The sequence below is a fragment of the Eulemur rufifrons genome, chromosome 7, assembly GCF_041146395.1.
Source record: "Eulemur rufifrons isolate Redbay chromosome 7, OSU_ERuf_1, whole genome shotgun sequence".
NCBI lineage: Eukaryota > Metazoa > Chordata > Mammalia > Primates > Lemuridae > Eulemur > Eulemur rufifrons.
The window spans coordinates 126,483,328-126,498,250 of record NC_090989.1 but is presented as its reverse complement, the minus strand read 5'-3'; the positions used below and the strand labels follow the sequence as shown (position 1 = coordinate 126,498,250).

Below are 14,923 nucleotides of genomic sequence, written 5' to 3'. Positions count from 1 at the left end.
GAGCTAGATCCTGGGCTCACACCCTACCACTTGCAAGAGCCACGGGGGCAGCAAAAATAGGGTAAATCCACAATTCAGGCAGTTTTGAAGATCTGTTTGTTGGTGGTAATCACAGGAGCCACTTGGAAAATGATCTGCATTCTCCTTTTTCACAAAGAAACTGGTACACTTTTGATGTACTATTTTATTAATAAGAGTCTAGAAATTGAAGAGTAATCACACTCTTTTTTTTTTTTTTTTGAGACAGAGTCTCGCTCTGTTGCCAGGGCTAAAGTGCTGTGGTGTCAGCCTAGCTCACAGCAACCTCAAACTCCTGGGCTCAAGTGATCCTCCTGCCTCAGCCTCCTGAGTAGCTGGGACTACAGGCACGCACCACCACACCTGGCTAAGTTTTTCTAGTTTTAGTGGAGACGGGATCTTGCTCTTGCTTAGGCTGGTCTTGAACTCCTGACCTCAAGCAATCTTATTGCCTCGGCCTCCCAGAGTGCTAGGATTACAGGCGTGAGCCACTGCGCCTGGCCACAGTAATCACACTCTTAATAGCATGAATACATGTTCTGTACATTCTCAAGAGGTACCATGGTTCTGTCCTCATAAGAGGACAAACTTCCAGTAGTGTAGACAAGCAATGACAGGAGTTCTGGAGGGCAATTTCTCAACCTACCCTTACTTCTCATTCAAGTCCTCACATTGTAAATGGGAAGTCAACAAAATGAACTAAAATCTTATTCCCAAGGTTAATTTTAGGTCAAGCTCAACATAAGATAACAAAAATAAAAAGCTATATTTAAGCTTTATTTGAAGTTACAGGCTGTCCAAGACCTCTAGCATACTTCCCATCAATATTTAACCTATTCTTCTGGCTAGCTTTAACAAATTAATTGTTACAAGGTAAGAAGCCATTAAGTAGCTGAAAAAGGACTGTAAAATATTATAAAAGTTATAACATGGCTGCAGCCAAAATTTGAATTTAATTTTAAAAATTTTATTAACTTGGTTTATCAGATGGAATTAAAAAAAAGAACAAATCCATAACCTAGGGGTGTAATGCAGCACAGCTCTTTCAATTACACATTATAAAAGAGTAATTTTACAATTAAAAAATTTTAAACAAGCTAATTCATCCTGTCTTATCACTTCTACAACAATACAACTGTAAAGTTAGATGTAAATAAGAATTATGTAATAAGTGTTATCTACCAGGAAGAGGAAGGGGCCAGGAACGAAGGAACACTGTGCCAAATATTATCACGGGTGCTGCAAAGGTGGTTGGTGTCCAGAGGGTGTTTAATGTCAATCCTGAGACTCTAGCCAGGCCCACACCCCTGACAGATCGGCAGTCAGCCCCTGAACTCAGCCCCAGTCTACTGCGTTAACACCGGCCTGGGCACTACCACCCCACTCTCAGGAAATCCCTGCTAATAAGCTCACCATGAAGAAATGTCACTGCATGACTGCCATAGAAATCAGTGAAACATCTAAGAGGGTAAATCATGTGAGGCTTTGGTCAGTGAAATAGGTCTGTGATTTTATTTGTGGCTTAAGCTTAAAAAGCATTTATAAATAGCAGCTACTTCTTTTGGCTTCTTTCTATAAAACTCAAAGAGTCAAGGACTGACTAGGCAGTCACCGCAGGTAAAAGCTCTCTGAACCTTTCCATTTTTACCCCTTTTTCCTATCTTTCCGTTTCCCCCGCCCCACCAAAGGAATCTCAGCACGAGCTTGCTGTGTTGACTTTGTTCCCCAGCCGGCTTTACCTTCCAGTGGACTGGACAGCTCCCCCAGGACGGAGGCCGCTCATATTCGTCTTTGTGGCAACTTCGGCACCCAGTGCAGTGCGTCACCCAAAGTTTATCAGATACACTTGACCCTGGCCTTCCTCCTTCCTACAGGGTGGGTGCCACTCTCTGCAGTTTGCCCGCAGTGCCCAGTGTTGAGACCCCTGTATCTTACATTACCACGAACTCTAAGGTGGAAATAGCAGGGAATGATAAGCACCTGCTACAGTGTGTGGCTACTTCGTAGGAACCTAAGGAAACAGCTCAAATACCACTTTTTTTAAGGCAATGAACTGATAAGCTGTTTAAAACGTTGCTTTCTTCCGACTGTACTTCCAGACTTACTCATCCAAAGACTAAAGAAGCATTTTCCAAAATGTGTTCTTCAAAACTTTTGTTTTTGGCCGGGCGCGGTGGCTCACGCCTGTAATCCTAGCACTCTGGGAGGCCAAGGCGGGTGGATCGCTCGAGGTCAGGAGTTCGAGACCAGCCTGAGCAAGAGTGAGACCCCGTCTCTACTAAAAATAGAAAGAAATTATATGGACAACTAAAATATATATATACAAAAAATTAGCCGGGCATCGTGGCGCATGCCTGTAGTCCCAGCTACTTGGGAGGCTGAGGCAGTAGGATCGCTTAAGCCCAGGAGTTTGAGGTTGCTGTGAGCTAGGCTGACGCCACGGCACTCACACTAGCCCGGGCAACAGAGTGAGACTCTGTCTCAAAAAAAAAAAAAAAAAACAAAAAAACTTTTGTTTTTGGAAATAGTACTCCACTGGTCATGTCAATTTGTGAAATGGAATACTATATTAATCACCCTCTTGGAACTCACCGTCCCAGCAAATAAAAGGTTCTGAGAAATCCTACAGTAAAGACATCTGACTAGTTTTGTTCACACCAGTATTTCCCCAAATTATTTCACCATGGACCCCTTCTCCCATGTGATATTTACTAACGTCTTAAGAAATCAAGGTTCCTCAGAACACAATGTGGGAAATGCTGGCCTAAAGTGTTTTTTTTTTCCCTTGAATTGCATAAATCCCTCTAAATTGCAGGTTTCAGACCTATTTATAAAACAGTTAAAAATATTTATGTTAAGGTTTATGATGCCAATCCTGTTTTGTCCTTGAACATGACAAGTTACATCAGAAGCTACCTAGTGTTTGGTGCTCTTAGCTTGTGCTTTTACAGTGGAGGAGGCGGTAGATGGGGTATTAGCCGCCAGCACTCTGAGCAGTAGAGGATGACAGCCTGGCTATCTGGGAGGGGAGTGTCCAATACCACCATTAACCCTGACAGGTCGGAGAGTCACTGCCAGTAAACACAGAGTTCTGACAGCTTCAATTACGTCATGATCTTGAAATGGGTGTTGTTCACCCACTAAATTCCCTCTTAAGAGTTACAGAGAATCAAAAAGTATAATAAGAACAGGACACAATTAAGAAAATCTAAGATAAATCTTAAGCACAAAAATGCAATATTCTAGGTGTCCTGAGGATATACCTCATTAGTGTTAAGCGAATTACAAATACAGGTTCCTCAGAGCAGCTGCCATAAGGAAGGAAAACCATTGCGCATTATAGAGTCATGTGTTGGAAGCACCTGCCCCTTATGGCGTTTTTCATTATTTTTTTCAAACTAAATTTCTCGCCTTTACTAGTTTAAAAAAATGAAACTAAAATAAAAACAAGTAAATCAATGGTTGGTTGCAGGAGAAGATAAAGTAACTATTTTCTACATATGTGGGGAAAATAGTGCATCCTTTAGAAATCAATTCAGATATAGCTCTGGAGAGGCTAACTAACGTTTAATCCAACTGAGGCAAGTGTCTCTGAATCCTGCTTTCTAAAACAACAACTAAATACCAAACTGTTTCAAATATAGCAGGTCACGGGAATAATTTGTTCAGCACAGGTAAATGAAGCATGAAATAGAAAAGCACACTTCAGCAAGAGCTCCTAAGTACGTCTGCTGTATTGTCTTAAGATATCTTTCTCAGCCTGGCTACATAAAAGCACAAAGAATGACTCACCATGTCATAAGTTGTTACGATCTTCTTCAGAACCTCTGGCACGATTCCCTGCAACTCCATCGTGGGATACTGCTCGCTGAGATTCAGGACCACCAGGGGTGTGTTATCAGGCCCCAGAAATCGGGGAGACACCGCCAGCATGCATTGCATGAGATTGGCCACGGAGGAGAGGCCACACAGCTCCTTGAATGACACCACTGCATTCTGTTAAATGGAAAGAAAGGAGCGTTTGCAATTAACCAAGGGTTTTAATTTCTCTGGATATTATACTTGATATACCTGATTATACCTGAACTGCCTGCTATAACAGTGATTAGCAAGGTTATGACAGAATGGGCGAATGATGATTTTATCCTGGGAAAAATGGCTATTTTCCAAAGTAAATACTGTTACAGACATTTATAATACCAATTTATCAAAAGTACTGAAAATGCAAATAAGTCAAATTCTTCTGAAGGGCAAAGCCTCTTTTCAGATCAAAGTTCATAGTAGTGCTAATGCTAATATGCAATTATGAGCAAACAAAAAGAATGATTTCTGCATTCAAAAAAAGTAAAGATTGAGAAAAAAATCAGATTTAAAATAGTTACCAAATATGCCAGCCATCCCAAAAGGAATATTTGTAAGGTACAAACTTGAATCTGTCTCTCTCAGCTATTTATGCCTGTTGGTTCCAGACCTAAAGGACCTTTGAGGACGCTGCTGTTTACTGGTGAGTCCGCCCGAGGGGACCTTGGTTACCTGTGACTTTCCTCTGTTACTGTCACCACTGATCTCAACGCTTCTCTCTCTTTTTCTCTAATCACCTGAGGTATGCCATTAAAATATCCATTAAAGAAAGCCCTTCAAGACAGGAAAATGACATGAGCTGGCATTCTTTGAGCACGTACCAAGTGATAAGCTGTGTTAGGCATATTTATTACACATTGCCTCATTTAATCCACTCAACAAGCTATGTTATGGATGAGGAAACTAAGCCTCAGGTATGATCCCTCTCTGTTATTCGTCTAAGGTCACACAGCTACTAAGCGAAGGAGTCAGCATTTTACCTGAAATCTACTGATGTTGAGGCCCATGCTTTTAATCACTGTGCTATAATACCAGGCTAATTCTAATCACAACATGAGTCCGGCAGGTTATTCCAGGCACATCTGGATCCTGATATGGCTTGAGCATGTGTCCAGAGGGGGTGGATCTAGGCTCTGCAGGCCTGTGCCTTCTGCTCTCAAATAACCCTGGGTTCTTGGGAATGAACAACACTGTAGTTTTAAATTCAAATATTTTATTTGCTTTAAACATGGGCATCAAACTATATATCGTTTTGTTTAAAATCACTATGATATTGACTGCTTACAGAAAGAGGTCATTTTTGTGACATCTAGAGTGGGGTCCCCCAATCACTCTATCATAGCTCCCTGTCTTATTTTCCTCACAGCACTTACCCATCTCTGCAGCTGTCCTGTTTGTTTACTGGGCCGCTCACAGCCTGTTTCCCCTTCCCACTGTCCGCCCCAGCCAGAGTGCAAGCCCCTGAGGGCAGGCAGTGGATCTGTCTGTCCACCACGGCATCCTCCTGGCCTAGACCGCTTGTGCACGGCAGGTGCTCATCACACACTGCCACCGATCGCCCTGTGGGCTTCAGCACAGACACATGGCTCTGGAAAAGACAATGCTTGAACTCTGACAGCTCCTCAGAGGGATTCTGTGTCACGCGCACCACAGTAGCCCCCGGGCAGGGGACAATGTGGCTTGCTCAGAGCTGAGGGTTTACCAAGCCACTTTTACCCTTAGACACAGGGAAAAGCCCTTCAAATTTTTGTTGTGCTTTTACTTTAAGAGAAAAACAAATAAATTTCCTTATGGTGGGAAGGTCTTTTTATTCATGAGGTATCCTCAGAATTGGCAGAGAGGAAAAATATGTTGAATTTTCTGACTCAGATTTTACTCGCTGGTATCACTCTCATAATATTCACTTTAAAAAATAATTTTCTTTAATAAAAAATAAACACACGTGGAGCAGCCATCACGCACACAGTACTTCTCACATGCTATGACAGGTTAGGGTCAATATCTCTGGGAGGCAGGCCCTGGCTGTCTGGTTCAGTATCACTCATGGGCCCTAATACACAGCTAGACGTGTGGACAATCCTTAATTAAACACATAATTCCTGACTGACTGCTTTTAGCCAGTATATATTTCAGAAGTAATTATTATCTTAGACTTCTAATAAAGACGGACACCATGTCATTTACTTTAACAGTTAGCTGTCCTCTAAAATCAAGAGGAGGCTCACCAGGCCAACACACTGGCTCATTTAAGGGCCTCCTGTCTTCCCAGCACCACAGCTCCACGAGAAAGACCCGGATCATGTTCCTATTACTTTGACTTATATCACTTTTATTTCAATAGGTCATCAATTTTTGTCCTAGCTAATGAATTTTCATAAATACCAGAAATTCCCATGTAAAGTGAGGAACTGTTAAGCAGCCACTAACAGGGACTGGGATGAGGGTGTGTAAGACAGCAACAAGACCAGCTTATTCCAATATATAATCAACATTGTCAACACCAACTGCAGTTTTGGAAATTTAAATGATAAAAAGAGAGATTAGTGGTAACTTTTTAATAACCCATTGAAATTTATAAATCATTTAAAATTAAATATACTATTATTTAAAAATACTCAATATATTCATAACCTATGGACATGCACTAAGTAGGAAAACTGCTGAGTCAATACTTAAGCATGTACCTGCATGTTCTCTCTCAGATCTGTGGCATCCCGTATAGGGGGCTGGGCGTTCTTGAACACCTCATCTACAGTTTTAATCCACAATGTTCTCAAAGATGCATATTCCCTGGATTTCTTCCCTTTTCTCACAGAAAGGCCCCTTTTATGAGGTTTCCCTCCTCCTCTTCGGTTAGTAATAGCCACATGGACAAACAAAGAAGCATGTGCGAGGACCTCTCCAGTCAAGGACTGCAGGGGGACGTGGCGGTAGCCCGTTTGTAAACATTCAAAGGGAATTGTGTACTGGCCAATAAATTCATCCCCAATGTAGTCATCATCCAGCACTACAAAGCGCACCATGGCCAGTTCAGGTAGGTTGATTTGAAATTCAAAGCTTTCATCAAAAATGGGAGCATCTCCATTCTGGTGCACTGTTTTTGTCCTTTGTTCTGCACAGTCAGCAGGGATTCCATGGATTTCAACGTAGACGTAAGGATCCACCACGTCACCTTTGGCACCTGATCCTTTGGGCTTAGGAAAGTTCTGCCCACTGATGATTTTAATGTGAAGAAGTTGAGGTGAGACTCCTGGGACAGAGTCTTTTGTATTGGCGCTGAAGAAGGAGACTTCCTCCCTCATGATGGCTGGCCGAAGGACATAGCCACAGTTTCCATTCTGCCTAAACCAGCCAATATTCAGGTCCATCATCAGTCCTGGCGTCTGAAAGTTCATGGCAACAATTTGACAACCACACTTCCAAAAATCTTGAGGGTTCATGTTACTGGAGTCAATTCTCATTGGACTGGGAAAAACCCTAGCAAGGAAACGTTTGTTGTAATTTACAAAGTCCCCTGGATTTTCATTGGCGTATTTGCTGGCAAGCACTTCATTAAATGAACAAACTTCCCAGTACTTCTGAACCTGAAATGACACCTGGAATTCCTTGAACTGAACTGACTTACAGATGCTGACCAGCTCCGAGAGTTCTTTACAAAGCTGAAATCGCTTCACGGGCACACTGTTGGGTTGTTCCACGTTCTCTTTTCCCATCCGCTGAGACATTTCTGCTCCTTCATCTTCATCAGTAACATCTCCTTCTACCCCAGAACAATTGGAGGACAGCTTCTTTGCTTTAATTAGTATTTTCCCTTTCAGGACATCTGGGGATGGTAGATAAGATTCCTCGACATTAGGTGATGTTGTATAGAGCTTGTCTCCTAAAATTTTCTTCATGTGTTGAACCATTACCTTCTGTTGTTTAATTGAACAATGATTTTCTAAGCACAAGATAAGAGGATACTCTGAAGCAAAGAATGCATACTTGTTAATAATATCAATGACACTTCGGAAGACTATCTGAGAGGTCATGGTGTGGCCTGTGTAAATCACAGGCTCATTATCTGGCCCATCCCATACATCTAATTCCACACTCCGGCAACCCATTTTAAGAGCTCGAATATATCCTGTGATGTCAGAGGGACCTCGGAACTGATCCTCTATTAAGTATGTATTATGAGATGAGTTTATAAAGTAATGAGACAGAGGTTGCTTCATATCCTGACAGACCTTCTTATGTTCAGGATCAAATATGTAACAGTCAGGTGACATAAGGTAATTAGTAAACCCATCTATAGAGAGCCAGCCCTTTTCCTGACCCTCTTTGGATGGCTCATATTTGTGAATGATTTCAAGGCTTACTTCCTCATTTATATGTGCCACACCCTGTTCTGCCTCAAGAAACATCATAAGGTCCTTGGTATCAAGGAATTCTTTATTGCTTGAAAACTGAACTAAAAGAAAATAAATTTCAGGTCTAGTACAAAGCTCATGGAAAACCTCAATAAATTCTTCCTTTGTGACTTCAGTACCAGCTTTGTCCTTTGATTTGTGCAATTCTTTGAACTTAAGCTCAATTTTGCTCGTTTTTAAACCAGGATTGAGGTTTCTGATACATTGCACAGCATTACACAGAGTTATATGTCCAAGGTTATCTACATCAATTTCACTAAACATTTGTGAAACCCAGGAAGTCCTCATGTTGTCTTGGCTACTTTCTAACATATCAAGTGTATGTTTTCCATAAGAAATTAGGTACCGCAGTCCCGTAACCCAGATGTTCGCAACATCTGCAGAGTTGGCAACCAAATCAAGTGACTCATAATTCTCTCCATATATGACTGAAAATGCACAATCTTCAGATATCTGATCAGAAATGCCATTGCTACGGAATATGTCTGTGTTTTTTCCTGTTCTCACTTCCTTGATGGATTTAATATCAATCTTGGCTTTCTCAGAATCCTTCTTAGATGGCTCCCACCTCAGGCTCTGCATGTCGGCATCCAGTAAAAAGTACCGGTGATAAATTCTAGAGTTGGAGCGAACTTTTTTGAGTTCCGAACCCTCAACCATTGAGTTGATACAATCACTTGCACTGCTAATCTTCTTCTCTGTAGGCATGCTGCTGAATGAGACTGTCTTTTTCCGTTCCCTTTTCTGTTTTGTACCATCCTAGGAGAAAAAAAGATAATATATTAGAATAACATAAATACAAGTTTCTATGTTCAAGACTAGGAATAAAAATTTAATTGTCTTGGAAAAAAGATCAGACTATTAGAATAAATGATATTCATTCATCTCTAAAGCTCAGAAGTGGCCTGGAGTTGACAGCCAAATACCAACAAGTAATAAATAATTCCTGAATAACTGTAATTCATATTTGTCAAAAAATACAATTTCTGTAACATATAATAATATCTTATACACAGAATTAGCTCCATAATTTTCAGGACCCAGGGAAAAATGAAAATGCAGGACTCTTTGCTAAAAGTGACATAAGAGCATTAAGCCAAGGGCAGGGCCCTTCTGAGCGAGTGTGAAGCCTACACAACTGCACAGGTCATACACCCATGAAGTAGGTCCTGTTTGCACATACATCTCCTACACCAGTGTTTCTCAAAAGATTGTCACCAGACCACTTGCCTCACAGTTGTCTCAGTTACCTGGTTAAAATGCAGATTTCTAGGCCCATGGAATCAGATCTCTGGAGTTAGTGTCCAGGAATTTGCATTCTAGGCAGCATCCCCCATGATGGGGATGTCCACTGAAGTTTGAAAACCATGTCCTGGCCACTGCGGCTTACTATAATAAGATGTCTGGGCTATTTCTATAAACTAGATACACCAAATGACTAGAAATAGCTAAGTACAAACCACTGAAGTGTGTGCTAAATGGGTAGATACTGGAATTGCAGCAGAAATTCCTGGCTCTTCAGCATCTCATAATAGTCCTAAATACTTCAGAGAAATATGGTTTTACTGTTGCAGTTGTATTAAGCCTGAGGAGAAAGCCTAGAATTACAGCTGGAGGGGCTTCTAACACTGTAGAGTTGGATTTATTAAAACCTACTACTATGTACCAGGCTAATGTTGCCTAAGTATTTCCAATATTAATAGATTATTAACACTACCAAGTGAAAAACTTTAGGCAGCACCTATTTCTAAAGAAATCCGCATCATCAATAATGCACTCCTCAACTTTCCTGCCTAATGTAACATGTTCTTACCTTAAAGGGCTGACATCCACATCTATGTGTTTAAGTCCTTCCCTGTATAAATACTTTTATTATTTGAAAAAAAAATTGCTCAATGACCCCAAAACATCTTTCACATTTTTAACCTAAAACATGATATTGCCTTTTAGAAGGTATACGAAATCAATGATAAATTTTCAGTAAGTCACTGTATTCATAAATAGGGAATAGGGATGGGTGTTGGGATTATATAACTTTCATGACAATAAAGAAAAGACCATTGCAAAATATTATACAAGGCAATTCTAATTTTCCTGTTCTGGATAGAATCTATTTTGAATAAAATCTTCTCTATATTTTAAAAAGCTATTATGCTACCCTCTATGTCTGAAATTTAAAATCATTTTTCCTTTTTGACTACGTATACTTCCAAAAGCAATTTGTAGAAGGTAATTAAACTTAAACTTTAAATCATATGGGTATCATTTCTCTCAAAGTTTCAAAATCAACCATAGAGACTTTTGTGATCTGAGTACCAAGATAAAACATAAAGCCACAAGGTAGAGAATTTTTTTTACAACTATATCCTCAGAACAATAAAGCACAAAAGACATTAAAAAACTGTGGTAATTGTATCTACAAGATACACTGCATTATAGCCATTCCAAATCCCTAAAGTATAGACTGTATACTGTCCATTCAAGCGAGTTAGCATGAAATTAAATTTGTAATCAGTCATGCATAAGAACATGAATTGAATGTATAAATATCCTATTTTTCAGAATGAAGGATGTCTTTAGTTTTAAAAAGACACATTTACCTTTAATAAAGACAACATACTAACCCAGTAAGGGAATTTTGTAATCTTTATAAATTGTATCTCAAAGTTTCCACTAGAAAAAAAAAGTCACAAAAATAAATGGAATTGTTTATCCATTGATCCATTAAAAAATATATAGTATTTTCTCAACATTATAACCTTTTATTGTCATTTTTACATACTGATTAATATTTTACTACACTTTCTAATTCGTTACAAATGATACATTGCAAATTCATAAATTTCATTGTTGTTAAGAGGGAAAAGGCCTAATAGAAAAGTAGGTTAGTAACATACACATATATATTTGTGGGACAGGCAGCCACTTAAACACCATGCTGTGGCTTTAAAAACATTGCCTTGCTTTTCACAAACCAGGCGAGGCTTTGACCGGTGGCTCTGGTCGTTGATTGCAGACACATGAACATGATGGTCACTCAAGCACCGGCTGATGAGGTTGTCCCTTACCAGAGACTTCCTGTCTCTTCCTCCCCCTCTATCTGCTGTTGCCTAGAACCATCTGCAGTCTCCATAGCACACGAAGGCCTGAATGAAAAGATGTTTCTCTTTCCTCACTAGCAGATAAAGCTATTAGAAACACCAGTAGAGGAGTGTGGTTGCTTACAAGCGACCAAGGATGAGAACAACTATGAACTTGCACTCGTCACTGGATTGACCACAACTGCTGGCTGGGAGCAACACGTGGCTCTGATGACAAGAGAAGGCAGCAAAGTGTCCCCCACAGCCAAGAAGAAAGGACAGGAAGCACTTGTGTGGGAGGGAAGGAGAACTGGGGTTCAGCGGCAGGACACTAGGCCCCAGCTGCCTAGGTCCTGGAATCTTTATCCCATTCCTACTCATTTCCACCCAGCTTTCATTCTTCAGCCCAGCAGTGATCCAGTACTTGCCTCCTAAGCTAAGCAGCTGGTCAGCAGTGAAGTGGGAATCTATTTTCTTTGTTGCTTTATAAAGTAAGTCAAATTTAACAAGGAAAAGTACTCAAACTATATGTGCTGTATATAGTTTGTTTTTTTTTTTTTAACTAAAAGAACACTAAATACATATTACTTGCACTAACCATCTAAAACTAGAGGAAGAAAATGCAGGTTTCTGCTGAGATGGAAGTGCTGCAAAAAGCTTTTAAAAATAGTATGAATAATTGCTCAGAGATGGCTGTTATATTGTAGGTACTCATCATCTTAGGTTTCTGAGTCACAAATGCAACAAAACATAAACTTGGTCAACTGGTGCAGTTCTGCTACTCTATTAACATCAAGAGAAAAAAACATTCAAAAAAAGTTTCAAATTGGAAGAAAATCAGCTTCCAAAAAAACCAACCTCCATACCAATTGTGAAATTTTGTATTTCTTGGTTAAAAAAATCATAAAACTTAGAACCAGAAAGAAGCTTGAAGATTCATTTATACATTAAATAACACTTATTTGCAGAATAAAAATTTTGTGTCAGGAATGAATGACTTTAGGTAAAGCAATGAACTAGAAAGAGGCTAAGGAAACTTCTTCACCACAGCAAATTCAGGAAGAATAAACATATTTATAGAACACATATTTAGCATTAAAAATGGAAATAGCCATATTGAGCCCTATGGAAAAGCATACAGTTTCTAACAAAACTGCCTACTTTATTTAATAGAAGGTTGTCATTAAAAACAGAAGGCCACTAAAATTACCATCTGAGCTATTTAAGTGGTTGCAATTTAATAAATTCTCATCCTGAAATGAGGTAACGAATAGGTGGGCCTCATTTCTGCTGTGGGTAACAAAGTGCTTGGCACTGATCCAACTGATTTAGCTCACTCTGGGGAAGAGGAAACCAATCCTAGGAGTTGTAGTCTTGTCTCAGGGCACACAGAGAGTTAATACCCTGCTGGAAGAAAATTACCTCCTGTTTTCTATTGCATTTCTCCTGTATTTCAAAACTTACTTGTTTCCATTCTCTGTTTGATTATTCCTCAATAATTTCTTCTGTTTTCTGATCAATTTTTTTTTTTTTTTTTTTTTTTTGAGACAAGGTCTGGCTCTGTCTTCTGGGCTAGAGTGCAGTGGCGTCATCATAGGTCACAGCATCCTCAAACTCCTGGGCTCAAGCAATCTTCTTGCCTCGGCCTTCCAAGTAGCTGGGACTATAGGCATGTGCCACCATGCCCACCTAATTTTTCTATTTTTTCTAGAGACGGTGTCTTGCTCTTGCTCAGGCTGGTCTCAAACTCCTGAGCTCAAGTGATCCTCCTGCCTCAGCCTCCCAAAGTGCTAGGATTATAGGCGTGAGCCATCGCACCTGGCTCTGATCAATATTTTTAAAGCCAGAAGTTTTCTCATAAGAACTGCTTTCACTGTATGCATAATCTAATCTGACAGTTTACATCTTTCTCTAATTCTGGAATGTTCTCAGTCTTTATTTATTCAAAACATTTTCTCCCCTATGGTTTCCTCTTCCAGGGTTCTTATTAAATACTGTTAACTTTCTTCCTTCATAGCATTTGTATTCATTTCTTCTGTTTTCTGATTATTCCTTAATACACATCGTGAGAAAATGATGCCTCAATATCCAGATTCAATACTCTGGCAAAACAGCGAACGAGTCTAGGCAGTGATTCTGGGGTCTAAGTAAGGATTTATCAGAATGGGGAGGGGGTGAGGCAAGCAAACAAAGCAGCCATTTATCCCTCTGTTTTGTTTTGAGTCAAGTTATTTAATTTGAATTATAAATAACAGTAAAGAAAGGTATGAGTTTTTATGTTTATCAAAGGGGGTCTAGAATTAAAGAGAGTTGAGAAACACTGGGTAAAAGAAATTTCTGTCTTTTATAAAACAAAACAAACAAAACAAAAAACTCCAAGAAAGAACTTGAAGTCCATTAAACAAGCAGTGCAAGGCCTGACCTTTCCTCAGCTCAATAACAATAACTCTGAATTGAAAGAATAAGTCATGCCGGGCACATCAGGGTTACCTTGCAAGGTTTTTCACACATCTTTAAAACTTTGATGTGCTCTCCAAGATGAACAAAAAGAAAAAAGGAATCTGGAGCAAAAACGGTCACTCTGAAGGTCATTATATGAAATAAAATGAATTGAAAAAGAGTAACTTGAAGAAAAGTGAGGTATGGCCAAATGCTGCCTCTTGCTCATGCAGAAGGCCCCTTTATTGCAAGTAATAGAAAGCTACTTGGCCTGTGGATGCCTCTCCTCCCTGAGGCCTTCCCTGATGCCCTCTACTATATTCCAAAGCTCACCACCACCCAAGTTTGACAAGGAGTCTATGAGGGCACAGATCTGCTAATGGCTTGGAAACCCATGGGTGACTTAATGCAATGCAGAACCAGTTTAATCTAGGTTCCACTTTGTCAGTAACAAAATGTAATAAAATAATGAGTTGTTTTTCAGTGCAAAGGACCCCCAGGTTGTAGGTCACATAACCTGAGCATGCTCAGATGAATCAAGTGTGCCTGATTCGTGACCCTGGAGCCAGCCGGAATGAAACAGCCAACCACAGGCAGAACCTAAGAATGAGGACTGAATTAAGAAGGGAGGGGTGCCCTGTTTAATAGCCACATCATCACCTCTTTGCATGACTCAATCAGATCACACCTTGGTGCATTTTCCTATCTCTCCATAATTACCCTCTGCCTATAAAACCCATCCCTAGACCCCAGCTCGGGGAGAAAGATTTGAGCACTGCCTTCTGCCTCCTTGTCAGTCAACCCGCAATAAAACTTTTCCTTTTCTCTAAAGCTGGTGCCATAGTATTGGCTTCTATGCATGTCTGGAAGCGAGCCCATTGCTCAGTCATGAAGTAGGGGGAAGTACAGTTCAGATGGTGGCTTAGAATACAGAAAATGAAAAGAGAATGACATGCCCATCCTAATAACAAAACGTCAGACAATCTACAGAATCATAAGTTTTCTTGTACCCATCAGAGAGCTGGGGTCACAAGGCAAAACAGGGAACTGATTTGCAAAGACTAACAAACCCCTTCATGGAGAAACAGGATGTAGAAACAGTTTTAGGTTTGG

The 14,923-nt window shown here is 40.1% G+C and overlaps 1 protein-coding gene across 1 annotated transcript in view; it reads right to left on the bottom strand.

Annotated features, from left to right (window-relative positions):
- PLCL2 (phospholipase C like 2) overlaps window positions 1-14,923 on the bottom strand; it is a 182,456-nt gene that overhangs the window by 66,734 nt on the left and 100,799 nt on the right. Inside the window, exons 2-3 of the mRNA XM_069473280.1 lie at window positions 6,564-9,050; window positions 3,811-4,014 (exon numbers count right to left, since the gene is read on the bottom strand). Coding sequence (XP_069329381.1) covers window positions 3,811-4,014; window positions 6,564-9,050 — 2,691 coding nt within the window. The remainder of the gene's footprint in view (window positions 1-3,810; window positions 4,015-6,563; window positions 9,051-14,923) is intronic.